At 42.8% G+C, this 21,856-nt stretch overlaps 1 protein-coding gene across 3 annotated transcripts in view; it reads left to right on the top strand.

Annotated features, from left to right (window-relative positions):
* The window catches only part of GEMIN5 (gem nuclear organelle associated protein 5), a 46,016-nt gene that overhangs the window by 13,903 nt on the left and 10,257 nt on the right, over positions 1-21,856 (top strand). For 2 of the 3 annotated variants that reach the window (XM_044451028.1, XM_044451026.1), the window contains exons 9-22: positions 409-494; positions 1,472-1,554; positions 6,170-6,306; positions 8,961-9,034; positions 10,042-10,223; positions 10,792-10,931; positions 12,007-12,178; positions 14,914-15,144; positions 15,756-15,863; positions 16,979-17,107; positions 17,976-18,071; positions 18,905-19,042; positions 19,395-19,542; positions 20,154-20,273. In XM_044451028.1, the coding sequence (XP_044306963.1) occupies positions 409-494; positions 1,472-1,554; positions 6,170-6,306; positions 8,961-9,034; positions 10,042-10,223; positions 10,792-10,931; positions 12,007-12,178; positions 14,914-15,144; positions 15,756-15,863; positions 16,979-17,107; positions 17,976-18,071; positions 18,905-19,042; positions 19,395-19,542; positions 20,154-20,273 (1,844 nt within the window). The remainder of the gene's footprint in view (positions 1-408; positions 495-1,471; positions 1,555-6,169; positions 6,307-8,960; positions 9,035-10,041; positions 10,224-10,791; positions 10,932-12,006; positions 12,179-14,913; positions 15,145-15,755; positions 15,864-16,978; positions 17,108-17,975; positions 18,072-18,904; positions 19,043-19,394; positions 19,543-20,153; positions 20,274-21,856) is intronic. The other variant, XM_044451027.1, reaches the window with a different exon arrangement.

Here is a 21,856-nt window from a genome sequence, read left to right as displayed (position 1 = left end):
CTTCCTTGAGTTTCAGGAGAGCCAGTGTGGTGGTTAAGAAAGTGGGAATGGGACTCAGGCAAACTGGGTTCTAGTCCCCACTTGGCCATGGAGCCAACTTGAGTGGCTTTGGGTCAGTCACAGACTCTTAAGTCCAACCTGCCTCCCAGAGTTGTTGTTGTGGGAATAAGATGGAGAGCAGCAGGAGGAGAATGATGTAAGCCACTTTGAGTTCCTTGTAAGAAAAAGAATGGGATAGAACTCTAATAAACAGACAAACAAGTTTAAAGTCCCAAATTGGAACTTGGATTTAAGTCTTCTTAATTTCATCTCAAGTTGTGGTAACTTGAGGAATCTGGAAAGAATATACACTAAACCAAGGCATCTACAAAGTGTTGAAACCATTATGGTTGTTTCTATTGCTTGCAGTTATCCTGGCATCCAACAAAGGAAGGCTGTTTAGCCTTTGGAACAGATGATGGGAAAGTTGGCATCTATGACACCTATTCCACCAAGTAAGATATCAGTCTGTTTTGTTGAATCAGTGTTAATCATATTCTACTCACTGTCAAGGTCAAACATACTTTATGGGAAGAGTAAGTAAGGAAGAATTAAAGAAAATATTTGAAAGCATGAACTAAGCCCTGATCGAATGCTTGGTGTAAAGAGGGAACTGAATGTGATTTTCATGTAGCTAATTAGAGAGCCAGTGTAGTGTAGAGGTGCAGGACTGGGGACTCAGGAGAGCTGGGTTCTAGTCCCCACTGGGTTCTAGCCATGGAACTCACTGGGTAATTCAGGGCCAGTCTCAGACTCCAAGTGCAGCCTACTTCACAGAGGAGGAGAAAAAAGGTGGCATATAAATAGGATAATAAATATATTCAAAATATATTTATTTTTAGTTGGTTCATCACATTGAATCAAATGTACTAAATCAGATCCCAGTTGATTTAAGTCACTGGGGAAATTTCTGGAAAAGCATTTCCAGGTAAAATTCCTGTCCAGAAACTTCCAGACAGTTTATTAATTGCCCAGCTCTCTTGAATTGCCTGCCACTATTGACATTAAAATTAATTGCATAAAGCAAACAAATCTTTCTTAAGTTTTGCTTTCAGTCCAAATATTGGAGAATTTTTAATGGTTTAGAGAACAAAGCTGCTAATATTCTGTGTGTGTGTATTCTGTATGTCCATACATGACATCCAAAAAGTTAACAAAAGGGGGCAAAATCAGTCTTGGGAAACTGTCAATCACACCTTTTCTGTGTTGGTAACAGACATAGGAAATTGCAAATATTGACAATCTTGTCCTAGAACTTGCAATAAAGGAATACAGAGGAATTGTGAGAAGTGATGCTTCTTGCCTCTGTCTCTACTTTCCTACTTCTGTTAGTACCTTTTTTCAACCTTGCCTGTATTTTATATCAGATAAGTGCATGATCAAAAGGCTTCCTTTTGAAATGACTTTCATTCTTTCTGCTCATCCCCAACAGGCCCCCACAGATCTCCAGCACCTACCACAAAAAAACTGTGTACACATTAGCTTGGGGACCTCCTGTTCCTCCATTGTCCTTCGGTGAGTCTTAGGGTACAGATGCATTGGTTGTATTGCGGAAATAGCTTGATCCACTCCATGAGTATGTTTATCAGAAAGGCAGCGAGTTTCCCTCCACAATAAGCAAAGTAATTTGTCCTAAGGTATTGAACAATACTTGTTCTATGACAGTGGTTCCTGCCACTCCATTCATTTTTCTCATTTCAAATGTTGGGAAACCTCTAGACTAGGGATGGGGAACTATTTTTCTATCAAGGACTGTATTCCCTCTGGGGTAATTCCAAAATCTGCATCCTATAGTGAGTGGATGGGGGACCATCTGTATCTCTTTGGAAACCTTTTCCTGAGTTCTTGGAAGAGCAGTAGATGGTTCTTGGCAGGATTGCTTGCACCACATCCTGTGCATGTATGTTTTTGCTTATATAGTTTCTGTGCCAAAGGCCAGTGTAAACCTATGTTCTTAGGCTGGCTAATGAAGTAAGAAGATGCAATAAAATAGGCATGCAAGCAGCAGCTGTATATTTAAATAGGCAGTACAAATGTTAACTGCTTTCAGGGCATAGTTAGATTTATGTTTAGAGAAAACATAGGACGTGCTGGAGAGTTGTGGACTTTTCTTTGTCTAAACATGCATAGTTTAGAACTTGAGTTTAAACTAATAAAGGTAAGTTTTTCTGTGTCACATACATGGCTGTATCAAGCTCGCCAGGCAGGTCCTGGAAGTGGGTATTCAGAAATTAGGAGCTACCACTAGTATGATTGTGGCCTGCATTTGCCACTCCTGGAGAAAGCAGTCACAAGCCTTTCTCAGCAAACAGACAGGATTTTTTTAAAATCCTGAATTGTGTAGAGCTTTCAAGGGTTAAAATCCACACTTTGAATTGTCAGAGGCAGGTTATATAATGGGATAGAAGAGGCTTTCTTATTCTGCTTTGCTTATGATGGTTTGTGGAAGTAGATCTTCCCAGATCAGCCTTGTGCTCTGTCTTGCTGAGGTTGGGGAGATTAGAAATTGGGGCTTTGACTTAGGTTGTTCTGCAAAACACCATATATTCCAATGACACTGTATGAACAAATATTCTGCAGCCAAAGTACATAGGAATATAAGAAGTTGCATTATACTGATTCAAACCATTGCTCTGTCCAGCTCAGTATCTCATTATGCTTACTGACAGTGACTCTGGGATTTGGGCGAAGTTTTTCCAGGTGCACCTGGAAGTGCCATTGTTAGAATCTGGAACTTTTAGAAGGCAAAGCACACACCCTACCACTAATTACTAACTAGGAAATACCATGAATATCTGGACAGTTCTTATCCTGCAAAGTTTGTTAAGGATTTAACTAATTGTTGTGAACTATTCAGAGAGCTTCAGCTATTCGACTGTAAAGAAATGTAATAACTCGTGCTGAATACTTTGTCCAGTTTACCCTTAATACATAGTGTGCTTTGGAGAAGGACTACAAAGTCCAAGTAAGAGATGAAGCATCCTAACTATAGGATATGCAGGTGGAAACTGGGTTAATTGGGTTTTCACCATTACTTTCTCTACTGTTTTAAGGCAGTCATCCTGCCCCAAAAGGCATATGACCTTATTTCATCTTGAGAAATCTCATGGGAAAAAGAGGTCAAATTATTGCTGAAAATGGCACTTGATGCCATTGGCAAATCATGTTAATTTTTTTCCATACCCTAGTAATTAGATGCTGCACCGTAGGGCATCATTTTTGACCAAAGGTTTTGGTCTTTGGTTCATTACATGGGTCATCTATTTCACAGAATGAAATGTGGATTAAATATAGAATCAAAGTGTAAGATGGAACTATGAATTATGCTGTAATAATCTACTTCTGAGTATATTATATTGTCTGTCTTTCTCTGATCTCTGGGCCTGCTGTGTACAAAGGGAGCAGTGTATGAATTAGAAAAAAACCTACTCACAATGTTCCTTTACTGGGATAACTCTCATGGGCCCCTCTCTAAATGTTGCCACTTAGTCTGCTGTCTGCACATCTGATCAGAAAGATCACAGTTGCTCATTAAGAATCTGATGTACCGGTGAAGTGGCTGGTTAATTCTTCCTCAAGCAATTTTGCTGTAATTGTTGTTGTGTTGATATTTTGGAGTCAGAACAAATGATTTGAGCATATCTTAAAATAGTTTTAGTCTTTAAGCAATTTCATACATTACGTCTAATTCTGCGCTCTTAGGTTCATGTTGCGGACTTAGAAAATGCCCTTGTCAATTGTGTATACCTTGTTTTAAGTAGTCAACGCATGTATTACATGTTGTGAAGAGCAGGAACCTGATGGTAATCTTAATAGACTAGATCAGGTGTCCTCAAACTTTTCCACCAGGGAGCCAGTTGAAAGCTGCCGGTGCTGGGCGTGGGCCAGAAAGGTAGTGCTGGCAGTGCGTGTGGGCCGGCACGTGCGGGGGCAGGGTGCGTGGCGAGGGGAGGCGAGGTGGGGGTGGGCAGGCGCCGCGAGGTGGGTGCACGAGGCAGCGGCTTGCTTGAAGATCATTTTCCCTGAGCGAGCAAACAGCTGCCTCCCTGTACGTGGGGAGAGGTGGGCACGGCAGGTCCAGATGGGCATGGCGGGCTGGATGAATGGGCATGGCGGACTGGATCCAGCCCCCAGGCCATAGTTTGAGGTCTCATGGACTAGATCTATTCTCAGCTAAAATCTTAGTGCACAAGGGAATGTTTAGCATGGGAAATAACTTTCTTCCCATCAATGAAAATTTTAAAACTGTTATGTTGAATGCCCTGAATTTTACGAAGAGTAAAAGCTACCTAGGATCAGGGTGGATAAAAATCAGTGTTTAAAAAAAATTAAAAATGGATTTTTAAAATTTAAATTGGATTTTTTAAAATTAAATGCTTTTTGAGGAAAAATCTATCTAAAAATAGTTTCCTATTTAAGATACATTATAGTCCAAAGGTAATTCATCATGAAATGAAAATCAGTTTTTAATTATGTAGCATGAGACTACATATTCATGTAATGTTTAAATTTTTTTGATAAATTAATTCCATTAATCCATTCACAGTGTTATACTATTCCAGACATTTCTGTTAAGATTATTGGGGAGTTTTCTATCTAGGAAATATCGCAGATGCTTGGTTTTACCATTCTCAAAACTGAAATGTTATAAAATGAACATACAGAGTTGAGAAAAGACCTTAATCCCATTGTTCCTTTGTAAATCTGTGTTACAGAACTAACTCCTTACCTCTTAAATAATAAGTTTCAAAAAATTCATTGAATAAAAGGAAATTGTTGGGAGTGGAATAGATCTACACAAGAAGCTAAGAGTGTGGAGGCACGAGTCTTTGGATCTTTTTGTGTATATCATAGTGTGTGTATCTTGTGTGTTTATCATATTCTTTCCCTGGAGGAAAAAACCTATAATGGCAGCAGGCTGTAAAAGAGACCCAGTTTGGGATTATTTTAACGCATTTCCTCTACCTTTGGGTAAAACAGGCATGTATGCAAATTATGTAGAAAACTATGATTTAAATCTATTCTTTGCTAGTGATTTAAATCAAATCCACCCTGCCTAGGAGTTAGACAGAATGTAGAGAAGAGGCCCGGTCCTCCTGGGCCACAGTCTTTCCAGCTAGCTAGTTCAGATCCATAGTGGGAAGGGGATGAGAAGCAATTAGCAGAGGCTTCTGAACTGTCACGCTCAGCACACGAGATCACTCAGAGTGTGGGAACCAAACCACCCTGGGGCAGGACATGGACCCCATGGAACAGCAATGGGCGGAGTCTGAGGGGGGGGGAGCTCTACAAACCTGTCAGGAGGTGACGCCCCTGTAGAGCTCAATCAAAGACTGTGCTTCTAAGGTTTTTCCCTGGCCAAAAACGGCTGACCAGGGAAAACCGGGAGTTTTTCAGTCTATGCACTGATGCAATTTCACCCTTTTTAGTATGTGCTTATATTGAGTTATATACCAAACAATATGAAGTTTGAGACCATTGTGTGATCTGGCCACAAGCAAGTGGGATGTGCTAATTTGCCGTGGTTCTCTACAAAATTAACTGGGTGACTTTTGTCTTGGACCATCTTGTGTGAAGCTGCTTTAAGCCTCTAAACCAGGACTTTTGAATCTCTTTTAGTACAAGGGCTGGATTCAGTTTTGGTGAAGCTCTTATGCGGCTACCTTGAGAAGTCAGGCAGGGCCAAATGTAAAAGAGTGAACAAAGTACCAACTGAGTTTATATTAAAACCCTCCTTGCTGGATCCTGACCCTTAGGAGAAGTATTTCAGCCTTGAAGAATGAGGGTGGGGGATGCACTGAAGCTAGGATACCACCAAACAGTAGGTGGTGTGGGGAAAGGTCTAAATGCAATGTAATGATAATTAAAAATGGGTCAGGCCAGACAGATTGGACATGACCATATGGTGCCCCTGGGCAAGCTGGATTGGGATTCTGGTAAATTGGTTTGGGACACTGGGCTTGAAGTTCTTCAGCTCTGCTCTGGCAGTTGATAAGTGCCATGTTGCAAAATACACTTCATACCTAATATCTTCTGCTAGAAACATTAGTACAAGTTTTTCTGCTAATTGTGTTCAAGGTACCTATTTTTAAAAACTAGCCAGCATGATTTAATTATTTTTCTTGTGCAGGAGGAGATGGGGACAGCCCTTCTGTAACCTTGTACAGCTGTGCTGGAGAGGGAACAGTTTTGCAGCACAATCCTTGGAAACTTACTGGCGAAGCCCATGACATCAACAAACTCATCCGAGAGACAAATTCAATCAAAGTGAGTAAGACTGTATAGGCTAGAGATGGAAAATTGCTTCTTACATCTGCTCCATTTATACTTCGTTGTGCTGTTGGCAGTGATGCCTCTGATGCTGAAAGGCTGAGCTGGTATGGTTGCATTGAATGTTCACTCGCTTAGAAAACTGGGCGGTTTGCAATGCAACTTCTGTGCAGAAACGGAATGTCAGCAGTTTGGCAGGGATTAAGACCTCACACAGAGGCAGGCTTTGGGCTGAGAAGAGTCTCCAAAGGGAGAGGTAGGGAGACAGAGGGACAAGCAGTCTAGAGGGAAAGAGGCTGAAGAAAAGTGCTAAGAAACAGGAACCAAAAGGAAGGGTGTGGCCTCAGAAGAACTTCAGAGCATTTTAGGTCAGTAGGACCTGTATGCCAGAAGGGTAAATAGAGCAGAGTGTGAGACAGGCTGATCTAGAGGTGCAGTGGCTGAAGAAAGTGACCTGGTTTGCACACCACGACAGTCTGCAGGGCTTGTTGTGTCATGTTTGTATGGCACCAGGATTGCCGTGTTGTGTTAATGAGGAGGGAGGACAAACGGCCTAAGCTCAAGATTGGGAGGGAGAAACAACGCAAAGGGAAGAAAAACAGCAAGAAGAGAAGCTATGAAGCAGTGAAATAATGAATCAAGGTACACCGGGGATAGGAATAATAAGGGAGTGAAAGATGATTGCCGTAATATTTTAAAGTTTAAAAAATTAAGGGGCAAGAATTGGGGAGCTTCATGGGTGCCCTTGGAGTCCTCACAATTACTGCATTGGGAACCTCTGAAGTAGACAATGTTAAAAGATTGTGGTGGCACATGGAGTTGAAGAAAAGAAGAACCATGAACGAACTAGAATTGGAGCAAGATAGCATAGTCCTGAGAGAAAGAAGGGGCTGTGCACTACTAGTAAGAGGGCAGTGGACAGAAAGCTAAGGGATTGTAAAGTTGCTACTTCTAGGGTCCAGATCCGGTCAGGTGAATGCTTCCAGTTCTCCCTTCTGCCACTGTAGCACAAAGTAATACTGAGAGTGTGCTGATGGAGTGGCTCAACTTCACACTTTTGAATTAAGCAGCCAGTTCTTGGGTTGCAGGGTGCTAATGTACTTTAGTCAACCCCTGAATGCAAATCTGTTGTGAATTTAAAGTAGTTGAAATTCTCATCCTATGAATAGAATTTCAGAAGCTGTTTTTTTAAAACATTCCAAGTAAATAGAGTTTTGAACACATGGATTCTGTGTTGGCTTCCCATTCTACGTATCAAGAAACTGTGCTATCTCTTGTGCTGAAGCTGCTGTCTACTGTTTTCAAAGTTGTGTAACTTATTTGCACAGGAAACCTTATCTGAACAAATTATTTGATTTTTGCTTTGGTGTCAGTTAAATGTTGGTTGTCCTAAAGCTTTTCACTGACTGAGTTCAGACAACACAATACAAGTGTTGTATGTGGATTTGTTTAACCATGGGTTGTTACTGAAACCCAGCCAAGTCAATAAGCCATAATGAGTGCGCCACATTTCACAACCCAGCAACAAACTGTGCGTTCTCTTCATGAGTTGTCCATGGTTACTTAGCCATAGTTTGTTAGCATGGCTGGGTTCAAAACTACATGATAACCTGTGTTTCAGTAATGACTGCCACTGATCCCGTACTCAACTCTTGGGTGGGTTATATTGTCTGCACCTAATCATTGTCTTACACACCCATGGTTAATTTAAAGAGTATCATATACTGCTACTCCCTGGAGTGAGCAAGTGTGTCCAACACCTCCTGCGGAAGTAAGACGGAGAACAAAAACAAGAACAGGCATATAACACTGAGATGTGATCCTCACATTGAGATGAGATGCCCCCCTAAGGGCTTTGCCCAAATTGCCTGTTTCCTGAATCTTGCAGGTTTAGCTTGCTGGTGATAATATTGTTGCAGTAGCCATGCAGCAAGGATAGGGACTCTGCAGCATAACAGATGTTTGTTAAAGTGCCTCTTGCACTGTACTTCACCACGGGCAATGCCTGGCAAGGGTTAATGGGACTTGCAGCTTACCAGTCTCTGGAAGGTCCCACAGTGTATATCCTTGCTTTACAAGTTTCATATATTTCTTTATGGTAAGCTTCCTGGTTTCATAATTGCCACAAGAGGTGGTTGTTCTAATCCCCTGAATGAGTTAATGTATTCTGCTATGAAATGAAAAAGATAAGCAAATAGTTTTAGGAGACCATAGGCAGGTAGCAGTTACCGTATTTTTCTGTGTTTAAGACACTACTTTTTCTTTAAAATATTTATTTAAAAATGAAGGTGCGGCTTATACATGGGAGGGTGGCGGGTGCGCTGGCATGCATGGGGGGGGCGGTGAGGTGCCGCGGGCGGGAAGAAGCAGTGCGCGCACAGCAGCAGCTTGTTCGCTGGAGATGGGTAGGAAACGTGAGGGGAGGCGTCCTATACATGGGGGCATCTTATAGACGGAAAAATATGGTATATGGTGACATACAGTTTTTCCCACTTGCTTTTCTGCTGTCAGGGCTGGTCGCTGCTGGAACGCTGGCTGGCGTAAATTATTTATCGCAGGGATCCCTATTTCTCCATCTATTTTTGCAGGATCTGTGGAAGTGGGTGTCAGAACGCTTAAGGTTCCAAAGTGTTTTGTCTACTTTCTTTTAGCACAAACTACCAGCACACACAGAGATCAGCTGGAAACCTGATGGAAGTATCTTGGCTATTGGTAATGAAGATGGGTATGTGCTAAAATTTAAGTCAGTGCTGACTTGACATTTTTGGTAGATGTAGTGGTTTAGGTTCAGCATGGTGAGAACTATTATGTCTTGTTCTCATCACACTAGACCATGGGTCTTCAAACTACAGCCCACAGGAGGGATCCAGCCCGCCATGCCCATTTATCTGGCCCGCACTGCCGCCCATGCGCACGCATGCCGCTGACTCACCGTGCAGGCGGGAGGTGGTGGCTTGCTCACTTGGAGATGGTTTTGGACTCGTTGGGAGATCTCCAAGTGAGTGAGCCACTGCCGCTGCCCACCTCCCCCACGCACGCACACTCGCCGCTGCCTAGCAGCGCTGGTTGGGAGGCGGTGGCTTGCTCACTTGGAGGTCTCAGGGTGAGTCAGGTGCCTCGTGCGCATGCCCGATGATGCCTCACCGGCCCATGCCAGGTCACTGCCACCTTTCAACTGGCTCCCTATTGAAAAAGTTTGAGGAACCCTGCACTAGGCTATGATTTAATGTGATGGCCAGGCCAGGCCATCAAGATTAACGTTTATGAAGTGTAGGTGTAGTTGAAACCTAGCATTTTTCGCAGATTGGATAAACAGCAAGAAAGTGTATAGTAGATGGGTAGAAGTGATTAATCCTTGACATACCACTTCCTTGTAAAACTGCAACTATCAGTAATGAAAATTTAGACTATGGATGTGACTTCATAGTGTTTTATTGCTTTAGTTTACTCTATTAGATTATATTCTATAATGATAGCATTTCTTAATCCTCTTGATAAAAATTTTCTGGGCATTGTGCTTAACAACTTAAACCAACTGTACCTACTAAAATTAGTGCACTTTGCACGCATCCTAGGAATTCATTAATTTTGTTGTGGTCGTGTTATTATAGTAAGCTGTTTAAATCTGTAGGATGTCCTGAGGATTGTTTTGAGGAGAATAGATGGCAAAAATTCTGTGTGCCACATGATATACTCTGTAACTGGCTCATCCTACATTTCTTAACATTTCAGATCAATTGAAATATTTTTGGCTCCTGATTTGAAACTTTTGTGCACCATCCAGCAGCACCACAAACTCATCAATGCTATTCGATGGCATCATGACCATGGGACACAGCCAGAACTGAGCCATATGATAGCTTCTGGCTCAAACAATGCAGTCATTTATGTACATAACATCAAGAATGTCATAGGTGACTATTCCTTATGCTTGTATATCTTACCTGTCATTCACTTGTCCATTCATAGCATAATCTGACGGTGATGCTGCTTCTCCCCTTCTTGGCCATGTTGATTTCTCCATGACTTCAAGCACTACAAAATTTCTTCTCCATTTAGTGATTTTGTGATGCCCAGAGTGTGTCTTTGCACAGACTGGCTTTATGGATGTGTCCATAAGGATGTGTTAGGATTACAACCTGAATGTAATTCTTCACTAATTCCAGAATTGAGGCAGGTTATTATGGAGGTGGCCTTGAGAGAACTGGTTTTGAAAGGAAAATGTCCTCTAGCACTCTTTGAAAAGGGCATGGCAGGACAGAGGCTGCACAGGAAGAATCTGGCCATCATGACAAAAACATTTCAGTTTATGCTCGATGCTGCTGCTTTTCTTATTCCGCATCACAGTGTCAGTGACGCAGACAAAAGCTAAGGTTTCTGGCCAAATAACAGTGGCACACACTGCAACAATGCTTACTTTGTGGAATGCCTTTAGTGGCATTGAGCCTGGCTGTTTCCAATGTCCATTTACTCTGTCTCTAGAGTCCTCTCCAGAGAAACCTGTGACAATAACTGAGCCTTTTCGTACTCTGGTGGGTCACACAGCCAAGATCACTGGCTTGTCTTGGAGCCCCCATCATGATGGAAGACTGGTGTCTGTCTGCTATGATGGCACTGCCCAGGTATGGTTGTGAAACAATTGTGGTTTGTTTTCATTTATTTTAACTGGCTTCATTAATCAGCTGAATATGGCATTAGGGAGTGCCTCTTTGGTTTTAACCTGGGAAAATAATATCTGGAAAAACACTTTTAATTGCGCATTTTGTACTTCAAAGAGACTATGGAGTAAGCCGTTTACTTCTGCCTTGTCTGCTGTTTATGTAAGCCACCTTAAGTTCAGTGTAAGAGAAAAGTGGGATATAAATCTAATAAAGTATATAATCCAACTGTATTTGGAACCAGTGTCCAAAAAGGTTACACTGTGCTTTTGTATATTTTGTAGAAGAAAAAGCAAGTGTCCATTCTTCATATCTTTGACCTGTTAGCAAAATGTAATCGTCAAGCAAAAACTAGAAAGTTTGTACCCAAGAATAAAATGTGCTATTTGCATTTATATTTTTTCTGTGTACATAGAAAGGGGAAGAGGCTAACCTGTCTTGAGCACAGGCTAGAACTTTGCACAGGTTCTACAGTACCATTGTTAATTGTGTCTGAAGTAGAACAGGGGTTGGATCCTGATTTGAGCTGAATCAACTGTGCTGTGGTAGTTGACTTCCCTAGCTCCTAAAAAATGGTTCATGGAGGCTCAGGAGACCCTGCTAAATGGGGTGAGTTGCTGGGATTGGAAGAGCAGGATCCCAAAAACCAAACAGAGGGACTGTTCATGAGCAGAGTCCTTTCTTTCACAAAAGCAAGTCCTGGATCCAACTCCTAGTCTGGAGACTTTAAGCATTACTCCAATGACATGCCCACTTTGCACTGACTTTGCTGCTTGTTTAGTTATGTCTTTATTCATTACATTTCTGTGCCACTGAATAGCCAAAGCTAACTTTCCCCACTAGATGGACTGCCCCCTCAATAAGAAAAGAGGAATAAGAGAAATATGCAAGACAATGCACTGGGCAATTATTTGTTCTGAATCAAAATCCCTAGTCTAGAATTGTTTTAGGAGCCAGAGTTGAGGTTTTGGGGAGAAAATACAGTAGAAAGTGAGCTTTTTAGAATCTCCTTTTTTAAAATGAGAGGTTTTGTTTACAGGTTTGGGATGTACTGAAGGAAGAGCCCTTGCACAATTACCGGGGGCACCGGGGCCGACTGCTTTGTGTACAGTGGTCACCTGTGGAAGCAGATTGTATTTATACTGGAGCTGATGACTTCTGTGTTCATAAATGGGTAACTGTGAAGCAGGAGCACAGCCACCCTCCACAAGGTCAGTATCCTGTTGATGCTCTGACACTAGCATGATAGGAGAAGTAGTAAATCTTGTGCTGATATTTGTTCTTGTTTTGACTTCATTACTTCTGAGGTGCTCAGTATCTTGCAGAAGTATTCACCCCTCTTTGACTCTTCCACATTTTGTTTGCCACATCCTAGAATTGAATTGGATTTAATTGGCATTGTTACTATTTGATGTACACAAGATACTTAACACTTTGAAGGACTAATGCTGTGAGGGTGCAAAATATTTTTATGGTGACACAAAAGTTAAACAAAAACAAACTGGGACATACTGGTTGCACCCGCTCCCCCTTTTTGCTGTGCAGTGCTACATACGTCGACTTTGGGTGTCAGGTTTGGGATGTAGGCAGCAGGTGGCTATGAATAGAGCATCAGGAGTGATGGAGGTCTTGGCCTTGATTCAGTAGGGCCAGAGGTAAAGACAGCGTCTGGAACAAACAAGGATCAGATATCCAGCAAGGTATGGCAGGCCCAAAGGTGAAGGCAGAGCTAGGAACAAGTAAGGGTCACATACTGTCAAAGTATGGCAGAGACAGATGCAAAGGCAAAGTCAGGAGCAGGCCAGGATCGTGTACCTGGAAAGGCAGGATCAGACCAAAGCAAGAGTAGAACTGGGGGGAAGGAGGAGTTGAGGCAGGTTCAGAAACACAGTGGCCACCATGAAGGCCATGCTGTTGTGGCAGAGCTCTGCAGCAGGGGGAAGCCGTTCATAGAGCCTTCCAGCACTCCTAGCTGTGCCACGTGATTGCACAGGTAATACTTACAGGTCTGCTCCTGGTCATCACCTGTGGGAGCTGTGCCAAGGCTTCAGATCCTGATAACTGGGTTGTGAAGTTACATACTGTAGTTGAATAGAGGCCACCTATGTACAATTTCAATGCCGTATGAGTCTGTGGAGAACACATGTGACCAAACAACATCATTGAAACCAAGCAGGTGCCAAAGCAACTCCAGGATAAAGTTGTGCAGAAGCACCAATCAGGTTGGATTATATTTTTTAAAAATCCCAAACTGAACATCTCCCAGAGCACCATAAATTCCATTATTACAAAATAGAAAAAGTATTGCTGAACTCCAACTCTGCCTAGAGAGGGCTGCCCCCCAAAACTCAGTGATTAGGTAGGGAGCTCATCAGTCACAGGCACAACCAAGAGACCAATGGTAGGTTTCCTGGAGGAGCTCAGCTAAGATGGGAGAACACTCTCTGACCCAACTGCCACCGGGGCATTCTGCAAAACTGGGCTGTATGGAAGAGTGGCAAGTAGAAAGATGGCTGAGATGAACCTATACCAAGACCCATTTGGAGTTTGCAGAAGGGCATGTGAGAAAGAGAGTCGACATGGGAAAAGATTCTCTAGTTTGATGAGTCCCAAATTGACCTGTCAGACTTTGTTGCAAAATATCCACGTGGTGCAAAGCCAGCAGCATTCATTGCCCTGAGAAATCATCCCCGTGGTGAAGCATTAGGGTGGCAACATCATACTGTGGGGAGGCTTTTCCTTGGGAGGGACTGGATAATTGGTTGGAATTTAAATCAGGATGGGTGGAGCCAAGTAAAAGGCATTGTTAAATGAAAACCCGTTTCACTCCCCAAGGGATTTGAGGTTCACTTTTCAGGAGAACAATAACCCGAAATGCACAACCAAAGTAAGACTGGGTTGGTTGAAAAAGAAGACTCTGAATGACTTAGAATGGTCCAAATTTCAGGCTAGGATCGCTATGAAACTGCATGGAATCTGCCCTCCTGTATTCACAGACTTTCCCTTGTGCTTGGCCCTGTCTTAGAAAGTGAGCTGAGCTGTGCTGAGAGGAAGTCTGTGAACACTCAAGGAACAACCAGCAACCTTCTGCATCATGGGTTGCGTCATGTGCAGCAAAAGTAAAGGCCGCTGCATGCGATGCAGATGCCAGTTGCACGGCAGGTTCAGTTCTTGGCAAGCACTGGGTGGACACTGGCCAGGCACTTGGGCTCCCAACTCCAGCAGAGCTACCCAGAGCCCAGGGAACCGAGTCCAGGGAACCCTGTGGATTCCCACCCCAGAACAGATTCCTCCCATATCCCTAGCCCAGATCTCAATCAGATTTAGAATCTGTGGCAAGCACTGAAGGCTGTTACCCAACATCCTTCCCCAGTTTGACAGAGCTGGAGCAGTCATCATGGAGAATGGGCAAGCACTGCAGGGTCCAGGTGTGAAACTGACAGACTTACCCAAGGAGACTTGCATTTGTGCTTGCTTCTTTTGAGTATTGACTCAGGGAGGTAAATACTTACACAATCAACAGCAATTAGGTTGTGTTGCCTCTTAGTATCTTGTGTATGTCAAGTGGTACAGTGTCAGTTCAGTCCATTTCAATTCCAGGCTGCTGTGACATAATGAAATGTGGCAAACCCTAAATATTTCTCCATGACATCGTTGTCCTAGTTACCTTCCCTAAGTTAGCAGAAATTCAGGCCTCCTGATGTATAGTGAATATGAGGGAGTTCATTCCTCCTCTGGATCATGAGAACCAAGGAAAAGGATATCATGTTCTCTTTGCATTCCTCTCAGGGAAATGCCCTAAATAAGGCAAGAAATTTATTTACCATGACTTGATAACCCATCTCTCATACTGATACATCAGGAGTTGCTGTTTTAAAAATTATTTGCATAATTCTCCAAGTTTACTTTAAAAACAAGTCACTTTTCAAAACATTTCTGTGTTTAGTAGGTAAAAAGAGCATTGAGTTAGAGAAAAAGAGAAACACTCAAATGAAGCCGAAAGCCAAGAAAAAAAAGAAACCATCGGGGAAGTTGCCTTCAACACAGGATGTGAATGATTGGCTGAACGGTGGTGAGAATGCAAAAGAGACTCTGCTGGAGGAGAACGGAATGTCAGACCAAGAGGGAGAAAAGGAGCAACAGGAGCAGGAGACAGTTGAACGGATTTGTGTGGAAGGTAATTAGGAAATCCCTGGTTTCTTTGTTTTCCCAAAGCACTGTCCAATTTTTGACTAAGGAAGCAAAAGCTCACTCTAGTCTGTAAATGTACGAACAGGCATGGCGGTGTCTTTACTGGTCTGAAGAACACTGTTTTCCTGTTTGGAAAGTTTAAAATAGCTATGAATAATGCCTGCCTTGCTGTCATATTGTTCCTTTTTAGACTGCCTTACCTTCAGCCAAAGTAGAACCTATTTAGCTTTAAATTTCATTAAGTGTCAGAGCAGTGTGCATGCTTTGGAAGCCAAGCCCTGAGTTTTATGTGGAGCAGCAAGGTGGGTTTATATTGCTGCACGTTCTTTGCTGCTTCCGAAACCAGACAGACTCTTTCGGTGAGTCACTGAGAAGCTGGCTTTTTCTTGGTGCTCGTATAATTCACCTGTTTTGAACAAGCCTTGAAAACCAGAGATAGCAAAATGTCCAATAGTCAGTGAGAAGCAGGGGAGCATCAGTGCTATTTTTACCCATCCTTTTATTCTGACTTTTTGTACAGCTGGCTGTTTCGGTCTGTAGCATGTAGAGACAGTTGTTTCAGGCATTATGAAAAGACTGATCTTTTCTTCACTGCAGTTCACAAAGACTTGTCTGCAGATCTTTTACCTTCTGGTGGTTCGGATGTTCCAAAATCTTCCATGATTTCCAAAACCCCAGTGGTGAGGAAGGATCAGATAAAACCAGGTTGGTGTGAATGCAATGTAGCATATGTAGGTCAGTTAAATAGAATATAAACAAGCTAATCCTTTTTAGCTCTAAAATGAAATGGCTTCTTCTGATAAAACTAATTCAGTTTTAGTACATCTGAGATGCTCTGTAACTTAAGAAAACATAGACAAGAAGACCAGGTAGGTGTGCAGACATAACTCCACAATCCTGCCAAATGTAACCTTTTTCAAGCTCCATTAATTTCAGTGGAAGTTATTTAAGTGCATGAAAATGCTTAACTTGGGCAAGATTGTGACCTACAAATTAGAGATGAGAGCCAACATAACATCTAATTCTATAGTCATATTTTATGAGGTCATATAAAATGCTCCAGCCACCATTTTCTAATGAGCATGACTTGTTTATTTTTATTTATGTAAAATATTTGTAAACCATCTTTATCCAAATGAATGGTGTGCAGAGAAATTAATGAAGTTAATCATATTAATGAACTAGAATAGTATAGAACATCAATCAGTTGAACGCGCAAGAGGTGGTTAAACTACAAAAACAAACAGCTGGCTCTTGTTTTGACATAGGGTATCAAAATGATAGCCTGTGTTCTAGATTTAGATGTATTGGTGACCCAGGAGCAGTAAGGATTTTGTTGTTCTCTACCCTGTTTTCCTAATTGGCTGGGGTTTGGTTTTGTCCTTTACTATTAGCTATGTTTGGGGACAGCACTGAGTTTGGAGCTGGAAATTGGGGCACCAGTCCAAACTCTTCCCTGCATTTGGAAAGCACTGCCTCTGCTCTGAGGGCCAGAAAGCCCTTCTGATGGAGGGATGGGGAGGTGAAGAGAGCCTCTGCCATGCCTCCTGGCTTGCATAGATAGGATAAGCCTGCCAGTCCAGGGGCTGCCACAGGATTGTGCCCTTAAGCGTCCCCACTAATCTAGAGAGTCTTGCATGAATATTCTACCTTCTGATTCTGAAGTGATGGCATCTGACTTTATATGCAGTATGATTTGAGGCTAAGTTTTTATTCTGAGTTTATTTTAACAACCTGCTTTGAAAATTGATTTCTTGAAGCTTGCGGATAGAAATCGCCAGCAGTGGCCTAGTATGCGATTATGGCAACTCTCTCTACAGGTTCAGATACTTCTGTGAAAAGAAAGAAGCCTCGCTCTATCTTACCTCTCAGCACAGCTATGGACCACAGGTCAAAGGAGGAGCTGCACCAGGACTGCTTGAGACTGGCAACTTTCTTACATTCAGAAGGTTGGTCAGAAAAGACTGTAGTGGTGGCTATTCTTTCCCTGTGTTTTGTAGCACTGGCATACAGGCGGGTTCAATTAAACATATCTGGAATGTGCTTATGTCACGTCACAGACCATGTTAACATGTGTTAAAGCTGGGATGTTGACGTAATTGGAAACTTGGGAACCCAGAGGAGATGTGCTGTGATGGCGTACATGGTCATTAAGAGCTTGTTCAAATAGGACAGGCTCTTATGCACTTCCTATGTGGAAGTGCATAGGAAGGTCTGCACAGATCATCTCTGGAACATTCCCGAACATTCTAAATCAGCCCTTCTCAACCATGTTTTGGACTTCTGACTGCCATCTGCCCTGCCATCTGCCAGAAAGGCATATTTTTAGCGTAATTAGTGAAACAACTGTAAGAGCAAACACTAAAGAGGAATGAATTCTATCTTGGGTTCCATGTTTACCTTTAAGCTAAAGACTAAATCTTGATTATTTTTTTAATAAAGTCGGCAGTGTAAAGTAGGCCTACAATGAGACAAAAGGTCTTTAATGGCACAAACTAGGACAATACATGTAAAGATGGAATGTTGCAGTAACGATTAAATACAACCCTTCTTGGAAAGGACAGGACTTTAGATTCAGTGCATGGAAAAGGTGTATGTAGGACTCCCTATAAGAGTGGCAGCATTGGGCATGGGCTTGTATTAATGTACTGCTCTTTCAGGTAAGTATCATTTTAGATGGCAAGCTTTTCACATTTTTTTGTAACTCAAAGGACTTTGAAAGTAAACAGGAATGGTAAAATATTTTTGAAGATCTTTGTCTTCGTTAGAAGGATCATAAATATGTTTAGGATAATTTTTTTCCAATCTTCTTTGCAGAACTGAATGAAGATTTATCCCCTCATTCAAGGGACCTTATGCATTTGGGGCTCTTCACAGATAGGCCAGCCCTATACAAGATGATGGAAGCAGAAGGTTAGCCCTTGAGCCTTAAATCAGGTTTATCACGTGCTTTCAGGTCAAAAGAAATGCATTGCTATATCTGTGTGGCTGTAAAGACACATTAAAGGTGCAGTTCTGTGGGTCTTTAGAAAGGGAAAAAAGTCTTACAACCCTGGACATTCTTCATCCAGTCAGTTGTAGGACTTGCATTTTTTTAAACATGCATAAGGTTGCACCTTAAGTTATGAGATACAGCTTCTAACAAAACCTCAAAGTCACCTTAAAAGGAAACAAGGAAGTCTCTCTAGCTTTTGGAATCTTCTAGGATAGGAGGCTGTCTCAAATAAGTGGCACCCCCCTACTGTTAAGGACTTTATCGATACAAATCAAGACATTGTTCTGATCAGTATCTAGGATTCAGTAAAAATCTGAGGTAGTCCTTGAAGTGCCAGTGAATATTTGTCAGCAATCCCAGTCTTTGAAGCCAGACACCCATAATCTTGAATTCTGGATAGTTTCCAGGGTAGCTCCATTATGAACACAGTTCAGTATTGAATGTATGTCAAATGCACCCAGTGTACATGCCAACTACAGAATGTAAATAGTAGTTGGTTTGATACATAGCATGTGTTGCCAGGGAAATCTGGAAATGGTAACTGTTAAAATTATATTTGCATAGCAAATTGGCAACATATCATGTACAATTGCTCTAAGTCAATAGTATTAAACAAAGGATCATGTGTTGCTAGATTCTGAATGTAGTTTTCCATTTTAATTTTGTTCTTGTTCTCTTGTACATATTGCTCAAAAATACTGCGCTTAATACTTTCAGTAAACCAAGCAGCATCTTTTTTTTTCCCCAACAGGAAAAGGCCACTTAGAGAATGGACACCCAGAGTTATTTCAGCAGCTCATGGTGTGGAAAGGAGACCTGAAAGGTGCTCTCCAGTCAGCTGCAGAAAGGGGAGAGCTAACAGACCAGTTGGTGGCTTTCTCGCCAATGGGTAGGCCTCGTATCCATACATTCCACTACTTGGTTCTGAAATGAGCTGAATTTAGGCATAGTAATAGCTGGTTACACAACTGGTCTAGTGGATGGTTTTCTTGGGATTAGGAGAGCTGGGCTCAAACCTTTGGTTCAGTGATGAACTTGCTGGATTATTTTTGGAAATGGATGCCTTTTGCACCTCTGCAATAATTCTAAAGTACTTCCCGCACCTTAATAATTAAGAATCCCTTGCTCCTTTGGGGATGGGAATGGTTGGTGGATGAGAATGGTTTTCCATGGGTCTCTTACTGTTTAATCAGTGCGTTCTTGTTGTGCATTATTTATTGTTAATTTCTCCTTATTTTTAGCTGGCTATCAAGCCTGGGCGTGGACAGTAGAAGCCTTTGCAAAGCAGCTGTGTTTTCAAGAACAGTATGTCAAGGCGGCCTCCTATCTTCTTTCTCTCCATAAAGTGTACGAAGCTGTGGAACTGTTGAAATCACATAATTTTTTCAGGTCATTTCTCACTGTTTTTCTCAATGTAGCTAGATGAAAATCCTATGGGTGGGTCTCAGGGAAGTCTAGGAACTGCTTCTCTGCTTACACGTGAAGTGGTCGGGAATTGCAGAATCAGAATATCAAAGCAGCCGGGGTGGTGATCAAAGGCTACCTCTGTGTTGATACCGGCCTGAGATTTTTTTTAGTATGTTGCTAATGTCTTGTGCAGTCTCAATTAGTCATGTGAAGAGGGGTGTGCATGCTGATATCAGAAATTCCATCTTTCTTTTCACATTTGTCTTTCTGGATATTTTCTGGATAGTGTATTTCTGGATGCATATGTTGTGCTGTAGTAAATTTTCCAGTTGCATAAAGCTGACCAACCTCATCTATAAAACAAGGAGATTATTTTGGAAAGTTGGAAAATAACATTCTAAATAAATCCCTAGCAGAAGTACTCCAAAAGTAAATATACAGCACCTTTGCATAGCATACATTTGAAATGTTGATTGACAGAGAAGGGTCTCAAACATTCTTACTCTAGCATAAGGATGTAACAGAAGTATTCTCAAATATCTTCATTTATGCACTTGAAAGAGTATGGATTGTCTTTTCTCATTTTATTTCAGGGAAGCCATTGTGGTGGCCAAGGCTAGGTTGCGTCCTGAAGATCCAGTGCTGAAAGACCTGTACACCAGCTGGGCTGCAGTGTTGGAGAAAGACGGCCATTATTCCATGGCAGCCAAATGGTACTGGTTCCAGTGAAAAGTTCTGCTTTCAGTGAGAGGTGTTAACGTCAGATCTCTCACTTCCAGATCACCATCTTACTGCCCCGTCGAAAAGACCAGGTCCAGAGTGTGACCTCCTTCATGTGTTGGGCCAGTGACATGTTGAAACAGCCCCATGATTGTCATGGCGGCCATGAAGTCCTGAGCTGCCCCTGTTAGAACAGCCTCGGCATGGAAGTCCCCCGAAACCAACATCCCGGGGGTCTTCAACAACAGGACCGAGAGGATCCTTTTCAGTCCGGCTTCAGACCCGGGTACAGTACTGAATCTGCCTTGGTCGCCCTGTACGACGACCTGTGCAGGGAGAAGGACAGGGGGAGTACATCCCTGTTGGTTCTTCTGGACCTCTCAGCGGCTTTCGATACCATCGACCATGGTATCCTTCTGGATAGACTTGCGGGATTGGGGTTTGGAGGCACTGCTTTGCAGTGGTTCCGGTCCTATCTCAACAGTCGATTCCAGAAGGTAGTGCTGGGGGACCATGTCTCTACGTCATGGCAGCTATGCCATGGGGTACCACAGGGCTCCATTCTATCCCCTCTGCTATTTAACATCTATATGAAACCGCTGGGAGAGGTCATCAGGAGGTGTGGGCTGCGGAATCATCAATACGCTGATGATACCCAGCTTTACCTCTCGTTCTTCACTAATCCAGGTGAGGCAGTGGCTGTGCTGAACTGGTAATTGGCCGAGGTAAGGGAATGGATGAGGGCCAATAAACTGAAACTCAACCTAGACAAGACGGAGGTCCTGTTGGTTGGCGGATCGGGTTTCGGAGAGGGTGGATTTGACCTGGTCCTGAATGGTGCAACACTCCCTCTTAGGGATAAGGTCCGCAGCTTAGGAGTACTCCTCGACCCAGAGCTTTCTTTGGAAGCTCAGGTGACAGCGGTAGCGAGGAACGCCTTCCTTCAGCTTCGGCTGATTAATCAGCTGCGCCCCTACCTGGAGTACGACTGCCTGGCGACGGTGACACACGCGCTGGTGACTTCCCGCCTAGACTTCTGTAACGCGCTTTACGTGGGGCTTCCCCTGAAGACAGTCCGAACACTTCAATTGGTGCAAAATAGAGCTGCCAGGTTGCTGACGGGGACGGGGCGTTATGCTCACATGACTCCAGTCCTCCATCAGCTTCACTGGCTTCCCATTGAAGCCCGGGCCCAATTCAAGGTGTTGATTATGACCTACAAAGCCCTAAACGGCTTGGGTCCTGGCTACCTGAACGAGCGCTTACGTCCGTATATGCCCGACCGCCCTTTGAGATCTGCGGGAGAGTCCCTTCTCCGGGAACCCTCCATGAAAGAAATTAGGAGAGTAAGTACCCGGAGGAGGGCTTTCTCTGCGGTGGCGCCCAACCTATGGAATTCACTCCCCAAAGAGGTCCGCCTGGCACCGTCGTTACTGGTTTTTCGGCGCCAGGTAAAGACCTTTTTATTTAAACATCATTTCAATTGTTAAAACATATGATCTGGCCAGGGCAACTTCTTCTTCCTTCTCTTTCTCCTCCTATATTTTTATTTTATACTGATAATTTTAATTTTATA

This window comes from Varanus komodoensis, unplaced genomic scaffold, assembly GCF_004798865.1.
Source record: "Varanus komodoensis strain SLA01 unplaced genomic scaffold, ASM479886v1 scaffold6_1, whole genome shotgun sequence".
Taxonomy (NCBI): Eukaryota; Metazoa; Chordata; class Lepidosauria; order Squamata; family Varanidae; genus Varanus; species Varanus komodoensis.
The sequence above is the reverse complement of the archived record's forward strand: the minus strand, read 5'-3'. Positions and strand labels throughout refer to the sequence as shown.